Source organism: Rhopalosiphum padi, chromosome 3, assembly GCF_020882245.1.
Source record: "Rhopalosiphum padi isolate XX-2018 chromosome 3, ASM2088224v1, whole genome shotgun sequence".
NCBI lineage: Eukaryota > Metazoa > Arthropoda > Insecta > Hemiptera > Aphididae > Rhopalosiphum > Rhopalosiphum padi.
In genome coordinates, this window is record NC_083599.1 from 30,532,214 (window position 1) to 30,553,580 (window position 21,367).

General features: G+C 28.2%; 1 protein-coding gene across 1 annotated transcript in view; it reads right to left on the minus strand.

The window, feature by feature from the left end:
- Nucleotides 1–1,159: 1,159 nt before the first annotated feature.
- Nucleotides 1,160–21,367, minus strand: part of LOC132924642 (uncharacterized) — a 505,044-nt gene continuing 484,836 nt past the window's right edge. The window contains exons 9-14 of the mRNA XM_060989064.1: nt 19,389–19,548; nt 16,538–16,948; nt 13,536–13,910; nt 8,103–8,429; nt 6,625–6,803; nt 1,160–3,694 (exon numbers count right to left, since the gene is read on the minus strand). Coding sequence (XP_060845047.1) covers nt 3,530–3,694; nt 6,625–6,803; nt 8,103–8,429; nt 13,536–13,910; nt 16,538–16,948; nt 19,389–19,548 — 1,617 coding nt within the window. The 3' untranslated portion in view covers nt 1,160–3,529. The remainder of the gene's footprint in view (nt 3,695–6,624; nt 6,804–8,102; nt 8,430–13,535; nt 13,911–16,537; nt 16,949–19,388; nt 19,549–21,367) is intronic.

Sequence of the window (21,367 nt, forward strand, 5' to 3'; positions counted from 1 at the left end):
CAAACTTTAAATTCGATTTATGTATTTAAAAATAGGTATCATAAACAGCATATATAGGTATTCTCAACCAATGAAAAATGATATACATACGTGTTTATTACAGTTGTTCAATGTGCCGTGTACTTTTTATCTTATGTGTATAATTTGAAGAAAAAATTGACCACTATTTTTTGTTGTTGACATAATTTATAAATTGAGTAAATTTTTAGACCAAGTGGCTTATTTTTATACCAATATTGTCAATAAAAATAGTTTAATTGTTTGACATCTAATTCTAAAGCACAAATAATATTTAAAAATAAAACGAGCTTTTAATTAATGTTTTCTAGTTTAGTTTAACTATATGTTGCTTTTCCTGTAGCTATGTAGTTTAGGACGATAAATATTTTTAATTTAGCCAAAGCTAAATAATTTTTTGAATTAATTTAACTTATTTAATGACGACAGGATAGAAATATAAATTATTTTTGAGCTCCGATAATTTAAAAAAAGTTAAAGTTACATAACAAGTAATAAATATATTATTTTTTATTTTATCACTTTCTACTATAAATAATATTATCGATAACTCAAAATCAATTTGATTTGGAAAAACAATACGTTTAATTAAATTATTTACTAACCTAATATTAAATGAGAACTTGACAAATAGATTGCAATTTAAATGTAAACGTAAAAAATAAAGAAGGTAGATAGATAGAAGAGTTTTAATAAACATTAGAAAATATATTCTTAAATTATGGAAAACGACAATATTTTAGTAAAACAATTAATATTACATTATATAATTTGTAGTAAAAAATAGCTTATATATATGTTGAACAAATAGAAAGCGAGAAATGTGTATTTTTAATCGTCGTTGAAAATTAAAATGATTCATTCCTAATCCGTAGGGGAAGAATTAGTAGGAAAATTATTGTTTTAACTACAATTGATAATGATTATATTATTTGATATTTTAGATGTCAAGTTCTCATTAAATATAAATGTAATCATAAAATATATATATAAGATATTTAGATTACTTTTATTTATAATTTTCTCTCATTAAACTTATTATGTTTCTAATTGTGCTTTAGACAAAGTTAGAGGATCAAATATAAATGCTTATTATATAAATAATAATTTCGTAAATACGAAAATAAAAACAAAAACAAGATATGAAGAAAAAATCGTCACATGTATATTTTTGTAAAACAATTTTGTAACGAATGAATAATAATCAAACACAATTTACACACTTACTCAGTAATAATAATTAATTAATTATAGTAATAATAATAGTTTTAATAATATTAATAACCGTCCTTAGGACAAAACGAACAAATTTTGATCGATATATTTATGTATTTATTATATTATGCATAATTCTAAATAGATATGATAGAAGTATATATTATTATTAAATGTATATTACACATTATATTGTATATAAACACACACGGATAGTAGGTAATTGTAAATTAAACTTCGATCGAATACACATTAATTATAATCGAAAGAAAAATAGCATTAACTTCTAAACAGAGTTGGCATCTTGTGTGTGCGAATACGATTACATTTATTGACTTATATTTAATTATATTATATAAGTAGCGACAACGTGAATAAAACAAATTTTTCTAATTACCTATGTTAATATTTTTTTTAAATAATGAACATAGAACTATTAAAAACTTAAAAATATTACTACATATTATAATTTAAATGTTAATTATTTTATTTATGCGTTGATACATGATAGTAAAAAGATTATTTTAACTATATATAAACATATTATAATAATGTAGTACGTTATAGTACAAATAAACCGAAAGTCGGAAAAGAATAAACTAATAAATAATATATAATAATAAAGTTTTGATACGAAATTGAAAAAACAAAAACAAAACTGTAGTAGTAATTATAAACTCAGTTGAAAAACTAAATTCTAAGATAAAACAGTGTTACTAAATAATTTATTAGTAGTTGAACAAAATTGTTTTTATCAAACATTATATAATATACGAATTTTAATTTACTTAATAAAATGTACGAAAAAAAAAATGTTTATAATATAAAAGAATAGTAGTAATTTCTTATGTTTTATATATATATTAAATAAAAAATTCTTAGATAACTAATAAATGATAATAATAATATTAATAATAAATTGATAAAATAAAAATTGAAAAATGTCGTGTGTGTTTTTAATGTAAAAATGTATTATAATATATCAGTATCTTCATTAATATTTTGTTTAGGTATATAATTAAACTATTTTATAAATCAATAATTACTACGGGTAACTCGTTATTATTATTGATACCGATATTAATTATTAATTATTAAATATTTACATTAAATAGAATTTTATTTATATTAATAATAATAAAAAGTTTATTCACATTTTTTTTAAAACGTCATACCTTATCTCTCAGTAGACTAACGATGTCGCTGGTGTGCGAATCAATGATAACTTTACTTCAATAATTGTTTCCAACTTAATAAATACAAACAACAACAATATTATTACTTAGCCATTAATATAATAAATTTAAACACATATAATTTAAAACTCATTTTTTTACAAAAATTATAACACTTAACAACTGTCATCCAGCAAAAACCAGCAGTGTTGGTAATTTGATAGATTACTCACTATGGATGTTATAATATCGATATTATTATCATACAGTTTTTTAGGGTTAGATTAAATTTGATTTAATTAAATATTAAAGTGAAGACGTAAGGAATTCGTCTAGTCACCTCACGCTCAACACATAAAATAGTATTATAAAGGACGTTTCCAAGATTGGTTTCTCGTTTATAACAGATACTTGTAGAAATAATAATTGTTGAATTACACACGATTTTGATAATAATTATAACGCAATTAAATCAGCATGAATTTAAAGGAACTATTACTCTATGTCCTAGCTGGTGCGTAATGCTAAGCGCAACAATTTTGTATTCTTAAAACATCCCACATATATTATTATATTTATGTGGTACGATTTCTGTACGAGATTTGACATAATTCACATATCATTAATATAATTGAATGTCAGAAATATTACTATTATTTAGTTTTTTATATGACAATATTAAAGAAGAAACATATAACAATAATAATTTAATTAATGTTGTACCAAATTTCAATCATTCTTAATAAATTCAGGTAAAAAAAGAGTTAAAAATTGAGTTATGGAGTACTTAGTTCAAAAGCCAATGGAGATTCATATAGACTGAAATTATTATACTATGTAGAATTTATCTAGGAGAGTTTATGAAGACAAACACTTAGATGAGTACAAATTTTAGAAACGTCCAAGGGGAAAATTAACAGAGGAAAAATTGTTGTTTAATATACATTTAGGAAGATATTAACAAAATATATTCATAATACAATTAATAATAATAATATTGGGTAATATTTATAATAATAATAATGATAGTAATAATAATTAGGACTATAGGACTATGTATTTTATGTATACATTACATAAAATAAAATTATAATACGAATTACACGTTTATAATAATACATTTAAACGCAGCTTTCTTGTTGGCTAGACATCAATGGAGTTCGGACTGTAACGATTTCCCGATGATGGTAAGGTGGTAACCGGGACGATACCGCTATGGTTGTCGACATATGTTGTTCAGGCCTATAGCCGTTATTGCTATAACCTGGGCCAACTGATGTAGCGGCCTGTAATAAATAGCAAACAGTTTTAAATTAATCGAAAAATAATTAATCGAATATTATATTATATATTCAGTAACATTTAAATTTTGAACACATATTAATTATAATATTTGTATTATAAATAATTGATCGAGTTATAAAATAATATAAGAGTATGAACAATACAAATTGTTCAACATTTTTATAGTTGATTTTTAATTTTAGTTACATTTTATTTCAATACAGAATATTATAATACGTTCAATATTTTTATGTTGAAATCATTTTATTTTTAAACATAATATTGTAATATTTTATTCAATGTTGAGCATTTGTGTTGAATTCTTTATTTAGAATATAATGAATGCATAATATTTTAAAACGATGTAATTTAATATTAAAAAATCTTAAACTGGGCTCGCAATATTTTAATTTGCAAATACTAATTGCCAATTAAAATTTATTTTAATACAGGAAATGTGTGAAGGTTTTCAATTTATTAGATTAAATCACTTGATTTCATTTCACAAAATTGATTACACTGAATAATGGCAAGCAGAATTGATTATCTATTTTGTGTATAGGTAAAAGATGTGATAATAGATTTGCTTTAATCACTTGAGGGGTGTTTCAGGATTTAAGGTAATGTATATAACACAAACTTCTCAGCTTATGGGTACCCGAAATGTTTATCTAACTTAAGTTTTACCAACCAATTATTAACGGTTGTACAAATTTGTGATTAACTAAGTGGATAGTGGTTTACCCGAAAATGGTTTTTCCGATTAATATAAATGATTAAATGATAGTATTAACATTTTTATCATCCAAGTAACATTATACGTTATGGAATATATTTTAAAAAAATATTAGTTTTTTTTTTTTTTTAATTGGATTATTATTGATTTATGCTCATTCCAGCTCATTTCATGCGTGGTTAATTATATAAAAAAAAATCAAAACATAATATTTCCTTATGATTTATAGTATTTGTTTAGGTAAAATTGTATAGGTACCTGAGAACATGTATAAAGAGAATAAATAGATGAACAAATAATAATTTGATTTTCACTATACAAATGTATACTATAAATACAAATAATCGTATTAATGTATCATTCGTTAAGGTTTATTTTATAAATATAAATTGATGATGTTAAAAATAATATAATATAGTATTGTAAATTAAATATAATTTGAAAAATAATAAATTTTAATGTTTTAAGTAGTCAGAAGACTGAGAAAACACCTGCTTTTGTAGAATATTATTATAATTTTTATTTTAATTTTGATTTACTAATTTATGATGATCGAGATTATAATATATTATTTTATTTAGACGCGTAAATTGTTATATTAATCTGATTTAATAATTATGTATAGGTTGATAATATCATTATATCAATTAATAAGTAATTTATTACATATAGTATTATAATTATTTATGTTAGCCTTGAGTATTAATATATTTGAATGTATAATATTTACTTTATATACATATATTGCATTCACGTAGTGCAATGTAACTTTTAATAAAATAGATATTCATTAGGAAAAATTTGATCATAATAACGATTGACATTTTTATTTTCATATAGTGGGCACGCACATTGTGCACAAGATGTATATCCAAATTGTGAGATGGTAACTGTTAATTTACACTTAGTGTGATTTTTGTTTTTAATTTATACCAGTTATATCGGTAACTTTTCGTAAGATGATTATCGGAAAATATAGCAGTTTTACTTAATTGTCATTTATAATAAAATAATATATTAAAATATTTGGAAAATAGTGTTGCTATGCAGAAATGCAATTACAATACGAATATGACGTGTTATAAAAATGTATTCCATTAACAGACATGTGCACATAATACATTTCAGGAAAACAGTTCCCAGGATTATTTTAGAAATTGAATTCACGCAAATAAGATCAAATTAATTATTTATTTATTATATTGTTATTAGTAACCGCGGATCAATTCCCAAGAGAAGTTTTTTCAAAAAGTGCATATCGCATTGTTAAAATGCCACGCATATGCGGTATTTGCTCTTTTAAGCGACAAAATATTGTCAAGAAAAAAAATAAGAAATCAGAAAAAGAATCACCACACTAAAAATCAGTAAAAATCAGTCATAAAATTCAAGATCCATTCGAAGTGCTAAGAATGAATGTTTAGATTACAGGTACCTAGTAATACGGAAACACAATTAATCTCAGTCACAAGACTTACACGAGGAACTAAACGAAATAATTGACAAACACAGAAAATAATATGAAAAAACTGGAGAACGTGGACAACTGTTTACGGTTGATCGGTTACGAGATAGTAATAGAAGAGCTGAAGAATCACAAGCACAAAGAGATCAGTGGTAAAAAAGCTTACCGCGCGTAACGCAACACTCGCACAACGCGAGTTGAATTATACATGTTATATGAAATATTGTCAAAGAAACATATAATTTTTGAGCAACTGAACCCGAGCTGAGTTTGGTCATCCGTTACTTAATAATTTAATCATGTCATGAATGTGTTATTTGTAATACTAGTACATTAAATTTACATTTTAATATTACTATATTATTATTTTGTCATTATTGCACAATGCTACTTTGAATTTTCCTATAACCATTTCACAAAAAGTTTTTCGTATAGTACAGACATTAAAAAAAAAATACACTAAATTTAAAATTATCGTTTCCATTTCATGCAACGGATAAAATATGTATCCATTACATAAACTTAAGAACCGCTTAATATACGTAATGACGAAAACGAATGAGTAAAATAGAAATACATTTCGTAAAAATAACGATTGCACAATACGTGAGTGTGACATGTATAGACAGTACATATCTTAGATTTAGATTTTTAAAAGTTGTTATTATATTTTTATTGTTACGATAAATGATGGGTACTGTATTGTTAAATAAAATGCGCAGTGGACTCACGTGTCGCAGTGAGCCGGCGGATGGGCGCGAGCCAATACCGTCGACCGGAAGTGTCGGGTAACCGGATCGTTCATCGTCTGATGATTCGGCAGCATTCAAGTTTTCATCATCGTCGTCATTTAATCCCATCATCGACTGTTGCTGGACAACGCGGTATCCGATATTTCCTCTGCTTCCGCCTAGATCAAAATATATTCTAGTTATTTCTATATAATGATAATCAACAAAAATAGTGTTATTTTCAAACAAATAATTTCACACGGTAAGCATGCGCAGCGTAACATATTTATAGATAGGCTCACTGGCAACAATATAATTATAATATTTGTAATGCATTGTTTGCGATACGATATTATGTTGTATGTCGTTTTTTGGATTGCTAACGGAACTTCATTTTCATATACACGTTATGTAGGAAAATAAAATCGTTTCAGCATCACTTGGCGGAAATATATCGTTACGTCTAGTAAAATGTACCATGTATATAGGTACTGTTATGTTGTTATCGGTTTTTCTCGATTTCAAATATATATATATATATTATGTAGCTGCCGGTGCCCTTTTATAATAACGTTTCAAATTTTTTACACGTATAATGACTTTGTTCAGTTGACCAGTGAGTCGTTTAAGCGTGAAAAAATTCGAAACGTTATTATAAAAGGCACCGGTAAATATATATAAACATAGGTATATAATTTTTTTGAAACAGTGAAATGCCGATAAAAACATACAATAAAACGTCATTATTAATCGGTAAAGCGGTCACTCAATGTGACTAAGGTAAAATCCGATTTTAAAAACTTGAAAACCAACGCGGGACTACTGCATTTACATTTTACCGGTGCATCGGTGCACAGTTTATATTGAAATATTTAATAATATTATTCCATCACTTGTTTTTATGGGATTTGAAGAGCAACATTAGTAAATATATCAACAAGTATAATCGATACATTATAATATTTTTAAATGACTTTTATACCTAGTTACATACACATACTCATTGACAGCATAAATCAAAAACGACGAAAATGGTACACTAATGTAAAGCAAGCAATGGTTATTATCGGAGACGTGAGTAGTAAACGATGAAGAAATTGGTAGATAATTTAATTCATTTGTTTACTAACGAATAGTGACTAAAAATATCACAAAATATTTTTAAACATCTTATAATGCACTAGAAAAAAGGCGCTTTACTTTATTTATAAGAAAACTTTATAATATAATCATTTAAAAAATGTTAAAAATTAATATAGGTTTAAATAATTGTTTATACTTTAATGGTCCATAAATAAATAATAATATACTTTTTTTTACTAATAATCTATTATAGTATTCGCTTGTCTTGGTAATAATATATTTTCGATGGTAACCTAATTGCTAATCGGATGTACATTTCAACACAACTATAATATGGTTTACGACTAACGCGTTAAGAATAAAATACGTAAATGGAAATTTGCTGCTGAACGCACTTTTGATTTTCGTCGGTGGGATCAGGTCTGGATTTTTGTCTGGGTCCAATGCCGCCGCCGCGTACTCGTCGTCGTCGTCGTCCGCTTTCTGCTTGCACACGGCGATGACGGCAGCCCCACCACCAACACCTCCGCCCATAATGCTGCCGGTTCCGGCCCCGCATAAGTCCTGCCGGCGCTGGTTCCGGTGCCGTCGGGATCGCACACGGAGTGCGCACATCACCGCAGCTGCGGCTACGGCTGACACAATGGTGACGGCCAAAAGGCCGGCGACTACTGGCGTCAGCCGGAAATGGTCGTTGCCACCGGCTCCCACCGCAGACGAACCTGTTAAACCAAAATTAAACAATATTATTTATATGGTTGTGTACGGTGCTGACCTTGGAAAAAAAACTTAAGTGACGTTTGGGTTAAGTTCAATTAATTTTCATCATAGTAACCCGAATACCCGATCACGGTAACGTCGGTAACCGATGCCGTGAAAGAGGCAATGATGTCAAAAGCAGGTCGGAAGTCGATAAGTAATTCTTATATGATTTACTAAAGTAGCAGGTTTATCGCTCTTTCAATAATGTAATAAGTCTAATTATACACACGATTAGTTATATCTCCAATCGGGCCTTCAAATTTAGTAGTGTGAGCTTTATTTATTTATTTTCCTTTACATAATTATTGCAATTGAACGGAACCAATTCGTACGTCATTTATAGACAAATTAAATAATTGGGATCTAAATCTTAGGCTACCGACTTTATAAATATTTTTTTAACACTGACTGAGTTTAAAATTTTACAACAGTCACGTGGAATAATTAAATATATATTATTAATTTTTGTTAATACAGGCTTCCGCTCTATAACAATGTATTCGGTGTCCAGAATATTATCGATGCTGTTATGATTTGAACACCTTATCGCGGAACGAATCCAAACGATCGTCAAATATAATATACCTACTATAAATCCGACTATCAAAAATAGGTTAACTGTAAAAGTTTTTGAATTTTGAAATACACGCGTTTGCCCCCAGAGGAAATTACGCGGCAGAGCCGGGTGATATTGCGCGAATAATCTAAACATTTTCTTATCGAATGACAAATTTATGCGTTAGTGGATTGCAAATTTAATGTATACAAATCCGTAAATTTGAATAAAACAACGCTTCTAGCGTTCACAAGTAAATTCTACCCTCTAAATAAACTACATTATGGGAACCCCTATTATAGTAAATATAACATAATATTAATTATTATACATTTTGTGCTGACCCGTAGGTATATGTGTAATGTGTACGTACAGGTAGTACGCATTACTGTAGGTTTATACATTTTTCAATTATTCACCTATTGTATTATATTTTTATATTATTACTATTTAATATTTATAGTGTTTACACTTTACACCCACACGAGCAAATCACGTAAACCGTTAGGTTAGGTTAGGTTTTCAGGTATGTGAAAACAATGATTTTTTTATATAAATATTTAATTACTTGCTTTAGGTTATCACTTGTGGTTATGACTTTTCAATTTTGATGTATTTATAACAATTATAACACACAATTAACTCAATTTTATTTAAATTTAGTAATGTCACGGAAATATAATTTGTTTTTAGGAATTTTTTTTTTTGCGTTTAACTAAACATTAGCTTCTATAGTTATATATCAGGTATTTACATAAAATACTAATAAAAATATTCATGAATGATTTGGTTTTTAAAATATAGTATTGTAAGATAATATAATATTTTTATTTTTTAAATTTGATACAATACTATTGTTGGAATTATATATTTATGAATGTAGATTTTGCTATTGATTAGATCCTAATGATATATAATATATGTATTATATTACTTATGTAAATTAATATATTTATTAATTTATATTTTAAACGTTTATTAAAATGTTATTCTAATATCAATATATATATAAGTATATAATACATAAAATATTGTATTCAATTAAACGATGACAATTAACTAAAACTAATTAGTCATTGTTTAATATAGTGCACATAAAAGTTATTTTTTTTATCAAAACTTGTATTTTATTTTTTTTTGTTAAAAATAGAAAAATAACTAACCACATTGAAGAATAATATTGTGAAAACAAGTTGAACATAAAAAATAAAACTAATAAGACAAATTATTAAAAAATAAAAAAATAAGTGGATATTATCATAATGAATATAATCAAATGCTAACAACTTTTACATGGATAATATATATACCTATTTTAAACTTTAAATAATATAAGAATATGTTAGGTTTATCGTTGTCGTTTGGGTTTGTATTAGCATACTTATAATACAACTTTATTCAAATCTTATTTTATAGTTTTATGGGAAACTATTTTTTTTATAGTAATTGCATGTATTAAGAACTCAAAACTTATAATATAAAAGTACATTTATAGAGAATGTTGAGTGTCACAAAGATAGGTTCATTTTAGAATTTTAGATACAAATAATTTTATATTATCATTATGGTAATGTAAATTGATGGGTATTTTCAAAAAAAAAAAAATCCATACTAGTAATTGCATAATAATTCACTAGTTAACATATGTTAAGTCTATTAAAATTAAAATTCTCTCTTAAAATAAGGTTTAAGAAATTACTAAAACAATTTTTTAAAGAATCAACAAAATAAAACTATCAATATTTAATTTAAAGTTACATAATATTATTACGAGTACTGCAGTATACGCGACGCAAAAGATTGACTATACATAGCAGATAGATATAACAGATATTTTTCGGTTTTCGATTCCCAAATCGTCAAATGAGTAAATATTGACACCTGTGAAAAAGCTTATTTACTTCTCCTTTTGGTGATCACGATAACGAGTACTACACAAAAGGATAATTTAACGAGACCCCGCGGGATTTACACTTTATAACTCTAATGCATCTTTACTCTCAAACTGACCATGATAACGAGTACTGGAAGAGATGTAAGTATAATAATGTCTTGCTACCTTTTGCAAAAGTGTTTTCTCGCCACAACTGCCTCAGTACACACACTTGAAATTAGGTACTCTAAAAAAGGGTAAATAGGTATGCAAAATAAGAAGGGATTTATTTTATTATATTTTATAAATTGTGTAAATAATGGAAACAACAGGTTATTTTAGAAATATTATGTATAAATATTTATCCATTTTATTTAACTTAAAGATATATTATGCTGGTAGTGTTATAAAAAAACAAAATGTATATTTTGAGGTATTGCTGTATATTTAACTCATTTAATCAAAACAATAGAATTGTTAATATTGAAAAAAAATGAACTTTATTAACTTATGCATGAATAAGTTTATATCTCAGCCAGGCCTATATACATGCAAATGCGTGAACGTAAATTTAATATATACAATATAATACGTTCATCTAAAAAGCGCCGTGTAGAGTGAAAAAAAATTAAAATATCAGTTGCCCCGAAGGAAATGGAAGGGGAAATATTTTTAAGTGATTTTGTCGTATAAAAAATAAGTATTTTACAGGCTTCTATTTTTCATTCATTTTATATAAGTATATATATATATATACTTTAAATTACATATTATACTATATAGTATGTATATTTATTATATAATATTATATAAATATGAATTTATGTTACGTATACAATTGAGCAATAGAAGAAAAAAAACAATACACTTAATTAATTTTTTAATTTTTCACCATTTATTATCAAAATTGTTTTGTCCTGTGTGGGCATGTAGGTAATTTAACGAGTACGTAGTTCGTATAAGATCGTGAAAGAAACATTATTTAACCAAAGCTCACAGTAAACAGATATGGAAACATGATACACGTTAATGGTTATGACAATATAATATTATATCTTTACACGACATTGTATATACGTATAGTTTTCAGTTCTTCAGAGACTCGTAGAACACTGACAGAGGTATATAATATTAAAATACTTGGGCTGCAGTTGTATACATTATATCACCGAGGTGGATGCCTCTATGGTGTTTACAACCATAATAATCATTAACGTGGTACAACGACCGTAAAATAACAAGATGTACAACTACAGCTACGACACGCGCATGATCACTAAACGGAAGGTTGGTTAAAAAAATGTATTTTATGACACAATATAAGGGTTTGTTTTGTTAAAAGTATTAAAAACAAACCAAGTCCAGACATCATATTATTATCGGTCAACCAAACGATTTCGTTGCTTATTAATTATTACGATACCCAGATGAAATATACGGAATTCGAATTACCAATTTACATAAACGTTAATTGGAAATGTTTTTGTAATTATATTAGCTTATAGTTATGTTTTAAGTGTGTATACACTTATATTAATTTAAATAATGAAATACAAATAAAGTTTTATAATAATTATTACATAATATTATGTAGTTGAGAAACGAATCTTATATTAAAGTCGTTTCATTTACGGTTGTTTCATTATTTTGTCTAGCGTTTTTAATTATTTTGAATTGTTTTAATTATTGTTGTATAATACATATAGTTATTAAGGTATGTTTAAGTTAATATTAAAAATATAATTTTTGTTGGTATATATGTTTTTCCTATTGTATTAATGCTTTCATAACTGCCAAACATTAAAAATCAATCGTTTAAATGGTAAAAACAAATTGCCCATAGCTTAAAAAAATATAGATACCTACCTATCTAGCTGTAATCTATACAATTATACAATAATTGTAACAGGCTCACTAGAAATGTTAAGCCAATTATTATTAAATTGGAATGTAACGTTATAATATTATTATGTAAATTGTAAATACATTAGGTAAATAAATTGGGCTTATCCAAACATAATTTTATTTTTTTCCACCATAATATTGTATCTGGTAGTTATGCAACTTTAATTTCCATTAAAATATTTACCACAAAGTTTTTGTCGTTGTAACGTATACATTACCTATCAATTTAACCACCTACATATTTATTATTTCTGATTTCGTAAAAAAGTTTTTATATAACTCGAAGTGTACCTACTCACTTATTAATGTTAGATTTTTTTCAAACATATAAAATCTTTTAAATCTTTTATGATATCACCCTATATAGCTATATTTTTAGATTTATAATTTACTTTTAAGTTTTACCACCGACATAATAATATAATCATTTTATTTTGTTATTCTAAACAAGAAAGCAGTGCTCGTCAAAACTTTGAACGATATAATAGCAAGTATGGCATATTTATATTTAAATTGGATAAGTACAGTAAATTGACCAAACGACAATATTACAGTTTATTTATATCACGATGGCATAATAATAATAATAATAATTATAATAATATAACGGCGCGTATCGTACACGCCAATCAAACAGTTGTCGGAAATGACAAATCGCTCGACGTCAACACGCCGCGAACGGCTGACAATAGCACAGCATTATCATTTGAGTGAGTATCGCGCTATACGTACCGGAAGTAGTTTGCTTGTCGGCCGAGTTGAGTGTGTAGGCGGTAAGCCACGTGCGGTCGCTGGTGCCGCGCGAGTTGTACGCGTACACGGCCAACCGGAGCCCGACCGACGGCGACAGCTGTCGGAGCGTGAAGTCCGGCCGGTCGGCCGTCAGGTTGGCCAACATCGGTGGCGCCGGTCCGTCGGCGGCCACTGCGGGCCCGCCGTACCCGTCGTCCAGGCCGGACGGGCCTCCGTCGGCGTGGCCAGCCGAGTCGTACGCCTCCAGGGCGAAGCGCTGTGCGACTCCACCGTCGAACCCTTGAGTGCACCACACGTGTACCGAGAACAGCGTCCGGTCACCGGAAGTGCAGTTGAATGGCGGGTCAGGTCTCACTGTGAACCGGGAAAAAAAAAACAACAAATGAACGAAATAATTAACGACCGCATATAGAAAAACCGCGATTTAATCTAATTATAATATAAATAATCATTTCTAACAGTCCTAAACAATCCCGTTTTCGTGCGCGCGACGAGCCTGCAATCAGCCGGCCGACTGGAAAAATAAATATATTATTAGGAATTCTAAACGGGCAGCCCAGTCGCATAGGGTCTAGTCTTTCAGCGAAATACGAATATATTTTGGGTGGGCACGACCCGATTGCGTACGAATTACCTTTTTGGGAACACGATTGCGTATATTTGTCCGACTACAAAAGAACCCCTCAAATACGACTCGATTGCATACTAAATAGGCTCCAACGTTGTCGAATTTCTAATTATACAATTTTAAAACTAATTATAAAATTAAATGAATGTCGGTCAACAGCTTAGAAAAATAACCAAACAATGTTTCAAAGAATTAATAGATTGTTATTTTATCGTTGAATAATTTAAGGTCATAATTAAATATCATTATTCAAATTATTATTCAAATTAATTAAATATGGTTAAGTATCGTGTATAAAATACATACCTATAAAGCTATACATATGATTAGCTGAACTCGACATCAATAATTGAAAATAAATATTTCTTGGGAATGTAATATAATTAATTGAAAATATATATATTTTCGTTAATTTTAAATTTATTATGACGTACACTAGCTAGTAATTGAAGTTTGAATACGTCATAATGCGGTTAATCTGGTCAAACTACACGAAATAAAACTAAATATATGATACCATGGTGTCCTACTAGGACATTTGGGAAAATTTCCAAATTATTAATTTCAATTTAAATCCTTATGAATATGATTTCTAAAGCGTGAGTAAATACTATGGAATTGGCTGCTCTAAATTGAATATGTTGATTTTGTTATAGTTAGGTACAAGGCAGTTCTAAAATTCGTTCATTTTAGTAAAATTGTACAAAAATAAATATTTATTTTATGGAATAGGTTAGTCATTAGTATATATAATATATCAAACGCAGTTGTATTCTACTCTCTGGTGTAGCCTACGACAAATTATTATGACAATATTTTCATATTGCTATACCTAAATTTAACATTTATAATGTAGTGGCTCAAATTGGCTAGATATACTATTATAATATACTTGGGTCTTAATTATGCACCTTGAAATAAATTGGAAATAATTGTTATATAAAACATTCTGTAATTTTTTACGTGTAAATTCGTGTATATTTTATACAAACTATTAGTCGAATTATCGGGAAAATAAAATATTAAAAATCTTATTGTGTGCACTATAAATCAACGTAAGTGCACAATAATATAACGTAAATGTGATAACAGGTTTAAAACGTTCATGAGCCTTACTCATGCATTCATACTCTGAAATAATAATAATCATCATAATAATAATAATATTACGTCCGTTATTATTATTATCATCCGGGGCATTGTTAAACGTAAACCACCGAGCTGAAAAGAAATAAACGGGAAAAATTCGATGGTAATGATTGTAAAGCTACTCGAAATTCCCTCTCCAAAACGCAGAGTATTTAAATGCACATCGTTTGCTGAATGCCTACGTCTAATCCCTGTACGTAAATGCAGCGAATGATTACGAATTTCATTGTACCCGACGCGATGCGACTGCAGCAGTAGTTATTAGCGGAAAACGTAATTGACCGTTGCGTTTTAATGTTTTTTAATTCGTTTAGCCTATGCCACGTGTAAATGTGTTATGTGAACGCGAATTTCGAGTCCTAATTTTGCTATAAAACGCATGGTAAATAGAAAATAACGAATCGATCGTACCAGATTCAATGAAACGTGTAACAGTTAATGTTAATATGGAAATCACATTTTAATCCATAACTACTGGCGATATATTACAATCATTTTGATTTCAATTTACGTACTACAATAGACGAACGTTGTAGTAAGCAATAAACTATGATATTATTATTATTATTATTAGTTAATTATAAACTAACGAAGTTTCTAATCAAGTGTAATCCATTAAAGTTATCTATTACCTGTTAAAATACAACCTCTCAATTATTCGTGTTTATCAATTCACAAATGATATTATAATTTTGACGTACCTACTAATAAGTAATCGTTAGAATTGTACGTGCGTTAAGTCGGCACGTTCAATTATGTAAGGAATGCCAACATTGTCGAGATAAGGTTCAATAATAATGAAAAAAAAAATCATCTCAGGAAAACTAAAGTTTTTTATATTCTGAAAATAACACGGTGAGTTTATCAAAAATGCTGAGTCTGTACCTTAAGTCGGGAAGAGGAAAATTTCAATCACATTAAAAAATTGAAAAAAATATTAATAAAGCGCAATTAGAAAACTTTTGACATTTTACAGAATAGTCAACCTTGATTTTGTCAGCCGTTTACCCGGGTTAAGGTCTAAAATTAATATAATTTTTAATTCTACTGAATGCACCTTTATTATAGCAAATGTGCCTATCAGAAAGTGAATCATATATTGATATTATGCAATTCGCATACACACATGCAACACACATTATTAGTATCATCATCGACGATATTTTATTTTGATTGTAATAATTATTTTATTATAGGCACTCACCGGCTGCGATCACGTGGAAAACGCAAGGCTCTATTTGCTGTCCGGCGGTGTTCGAAGCGCGGCAAGTGACAGTTCCGTAATCGTTGTCCCCAACGTTGCCTCCATTTCCGTTGCCGCCTCCACCGCCGCCCATTCCCATGACCGAAGGACTGTACGTGAGCACCGATGATAGTCTGCCACGTTTGCCGGATGACAAACCGCCACTGCCATTTCCGGTTTCGACGCCACTCGACCTGGCGTGTTGGATCACCTCGTTGCTGCCCATTTCGGACGCCACGCCACCCGTCCGATTAAACGTCCACTTGAAAATGTCCGGCGCCGGATATGCGTCCACTTCGCACACAATTTCCGTGTTCTCGTTTCGGGCAACGCCATACGTCAGCTTTTGGTTGTGCCTGCATACCGGTTTGTCTACGGACCAGCCAAAAACAACGTCGTCATTATACATAATATATCATGATTCATGATATTCTAAATTTAAATAATTTCTAAAAATTTCACTGTTTAAAATATAACAGTAATTAAACAACTTAGATTTTATTTATTGTTAATAATTTTACATTAGCAGTGTAAAAATCACAAAATATATTATTGATCTATAAAGCTAATGAAGTACCTAAGTCAAATTCATCACATATATAGTAGGTATATATATGTATATATTATACACATCAGCTTTCGTATAATTGTATGGAAATAATACAACTAGGTTAATCCGAATTCAACATAATATATAGATTTTCATATTGAAATGCAAAACAAATTTTTATCCGAAAATGTTTATTCGTTGTAATAACGTATACTTTTTATTAACAATTATTATTTTTTTTAATAATACATTTTTTTTAAATTAATTATTCATTAAATATCATGTATTTTTTTTTCAAATCACCTTATAGGTATCAATAGGTACATTAAAAACTATATTTTGTTAAAGCTGTTTGTACTTTACATAAAATATAAGTAGAATACAAGTACCATACTAACCATAGAATACGCTTTAATAAACTAGTTAAGGTTAATTACTGAAAAGTTTTTTTTTGACTGATGGCAATTATTAACAAAGTATATATATATTACAAAGTGAAGTATATTATGCACACTCATATATATTTATATAATGTATATCTTAATAAAATAAATGTAATCAAATTAATTTTTATTTTTATAGCGCACTCCGACTTATTTATTTAGTTGATACTAGTCATAGTTATAGTGCCAGTTTAATAATTAATTTTATTTGGTACAATACATTTTTTTTCATATAAAATTTAATTTTCTTTATTATCTAATTGTAATGTTAATTTTTAAATTGAATAGTACATTTTTAATCCTGCTTTTATGTTTTCAAGTAATTTGCATTTAATTTTTGAGATATTCATAAAATATATCAATACAAATTATAATTTTAATAAGCATAAAACCAATTAAAAAAATACATATGTATATATTATTTATATAAATTGTGTAGCAACTATTAAATTAATTTATATTATGGCAATTTTATGATTTGTTTTTGTTTACGTTCAATTTCAAATTATGATAAAGTGTAGGTAGGTATTATAATACCCCAAACAATGTTATGAAAGTTAAAGTGAACTAGTTAATATTTGAAATACTTAAAATTGAGTGCAATCGTAAAATAAAAGCACACACAATCGAAAACTAATTCCAAGAGGTTAAAGTATAATAGTTTGTTATAATTCGATAACAATGTATTAGGATAAATAATTGCAATGTTCAAATCATAAAATATACGTATATAAATTTATATAAACCAATACAGATTGAGTTAATTAGAAAATATTTAAGTTTATTATGAATGGTATAATTTTTCAATGTGAAATAATAGGATATTGATTGTTAAATATACAGGCGAAAGTTTATTCAATTTAATTTTATAATAACTGAAATGCACTAATATTGTTTGTAATCTATTATATATAGAGTGATTTTGACTATAATAATAATATTGATAATATACGATATTGTTGAGTATCCGCTTTTCGGGTATCCAATTATTATTATTTCATAGATAATATCATATTATTGTAATACATTGCCCAATATTATTTAATTTAAGAAAACCCCTTTAAATTTAAAAGTTTCAAAAGTTTTTTTTTTACACGTATACGTGTACATATAAAATTGATGTTCTGTGGCGGACATATTATATATACTATGTATGTGCTGATAATGCGTACAAAGTTTCATTAAAACACTTTTCCTTTATTGTTAGAACCACAGCGGATAAACTGCGTGTTTATCAGATTACATAAACGACAACTGTCTAATACGGGACAGTCGGTAGGCAATTTCGCTACATACTCGTAATCAACTGAAACGTGTTGTGAACGGTGCGTAAAGCGAACTGTATGTGGCGTAATAATCATTTTATTTTGAATTATTTTCAACGTGTGTGCAATATTAAAAATTACGTGGTTAATATAATTTAAATGCTATTTTTATTGAGTCATGCGACGTATCATTGGGTCAACTTGTATCGATTTTATTAAACGAGCTTAAGATACATTAGTTGAAAAGTAATAAATTGCTATATTGTGTAGAAGTATAATCCAAGGTAGATCAAATACTATTTGCTGAGTATATAATGGAAAAATCAAGAGGTTTAAAAAATAGCTTGGCCAACTATCAAGAAAATAAGGACAATTATTATTATTTTGTGACCAATATAAATCATAATATTATGATCTATCATTATATTATTATGATCCGTGCAAGCAGTCTGAATATAAGAACATTGCGGTTAGTCGGTTTCAACTATTCCCTTAGTTTCTCGTACACCATATTATATATTATATTCGTAAGTATTATCATAAATTGCCCTTACACATGACTGTTAGCCGGACGACGTTGCTCTCGCCGTCTCCCTCCACGTTGCTAGCCAAACACGAATAGTTTCCCGCCTGCTGTCTCTTGACGTTTTGAAGTGCCAGGTCCTTTTGATTCATAATCACGCCGCTTTTCACATTTCCCTGGACCACTTGACCCTGTGTCCGGTGAACAGAAAATAAACACGTGTATTCATTATTAAAACGCACTCATTACCCTGGGCCCGTATTCAAGGCACTATTTTTTCACGTAAAAAATGAATGAATTCAGCGATAGAAACTATACGGAGTAATCAGAAAAATACACATATACGCTTAACACGACACTCGAATGCAGCTTTTTTTTAAAAAATATTTTTTATTTTTTACTCGTGTAAAATATTTCACCACACGAACTTATCCTTTTCCGTATTCTAATAATAATGCTAAAATAATCACATGATTTCTAATATTGTTCGTTTAAGATTTTTACATACATTTAATAATGAGTGAATCAACGTTGAAAAATTCAGTGTACCAAAAATAACTTACGTATGGTTTCAAATAAATAATTGGTCAGTAAACCGAGTATAGCTATAAATTAGTATACTAAATAAATTATTAAATTGTTAACAATGATGATTCAATTAAATCATTAAATCGAGTTTAACACTATACCTACATATCCTGTCATAAGTTTTTTAATATAATTTAACTGACACCAGGATTATTCATTTTCATATTAATACACTATTAAAGTTTTGAAACTCTGTTTGTTGATATACTACTCATTGAGAACAATTTATTCAGTACTGAAGTCTGAACATACAATTAATAATAGATGTTTGACATAAAATATTTGTTTTCGAAGTGTTCATTTTATGAATAATAATCAGTCTACCACGATGGATCGAAACTTAAAAAACAATTTAAAAATAAATTGTGTTCCGGGCTGCATTTTTATTTTTATTAATATTATTATCGAGAAATATAACGATGACAAATTGAATATCAATTACTATACTTTTGTGTTTAACCTACATTACAGAACGGATTTATGTCTGTGAATGACATCAACGCACCTCATAATAGAAGTCTCATTGAAATATAATGGAAAATAAAAAATAATGAACTGAAAATATAGTTATAAAAAGTAATTATTGAGATGTTTTGACGTTTTAAAATGAGAAAAAAAACCTACGTGTCTATTACACCGCATCGTAAGTTCCAATATTTATGTTATGGATGGGTAAAATATTTTCAATCAAGAAGTTAGCGTGCGTCAGTATTATCTGGCGGGTTTACCTTGTTTATCTTTTCTTTTAAATTAGCAGTGCTGGAGGTTATATTAATCAGACAGGTATCGGAAGAATGCAGTACGGTGTATTAAAACCGTCCGTTTAACAAGGGCCACGTAGCAGTTTACGCGTAGAAAATAATATTATCGAATCAATAGTTGATAATTTTCTTCTTCTTTTTTTTTTATACATAGTTTGTCGTCCGTTCGCCGTTTCTGTGTGTGTGTGCGCGTAAGAAGATGTAAATTTACGAGCGCCGTTTGTGTATGTACAAAACTCAAAAGCGCTCAGTCACGTCCTACAACGACTTTAACTTGTTGATCTCGTGGACAAGAGGTTTCCATCACTAACTGCAGAATACACAAACGTACACTTTAGATGCAATCGCGCGGCAAGAGAGTTTGGAGATGGTGCGGTAGTGGATTTTCTTAAGACGCTCGCTGAGAACTGCAATTATACGGCGATGCTCTCGTGTATCTTTTAACGACGGTTATCATTTTATATCTCTTCATTAACACCACTACTGTATTGTAAGTATAAAGTACCCCGTTCTGAATTATCCGTATCTAAAGTCCCCCCTCCCTGTTTAGCAACCACACAAAAGACTGAGATGAGAATTTTTTTAATATCATATACAATTCTATTAGGCAATTTACAGCTCGTGATAAACGTCGATAAATGAGTATACACGACTGCATTTT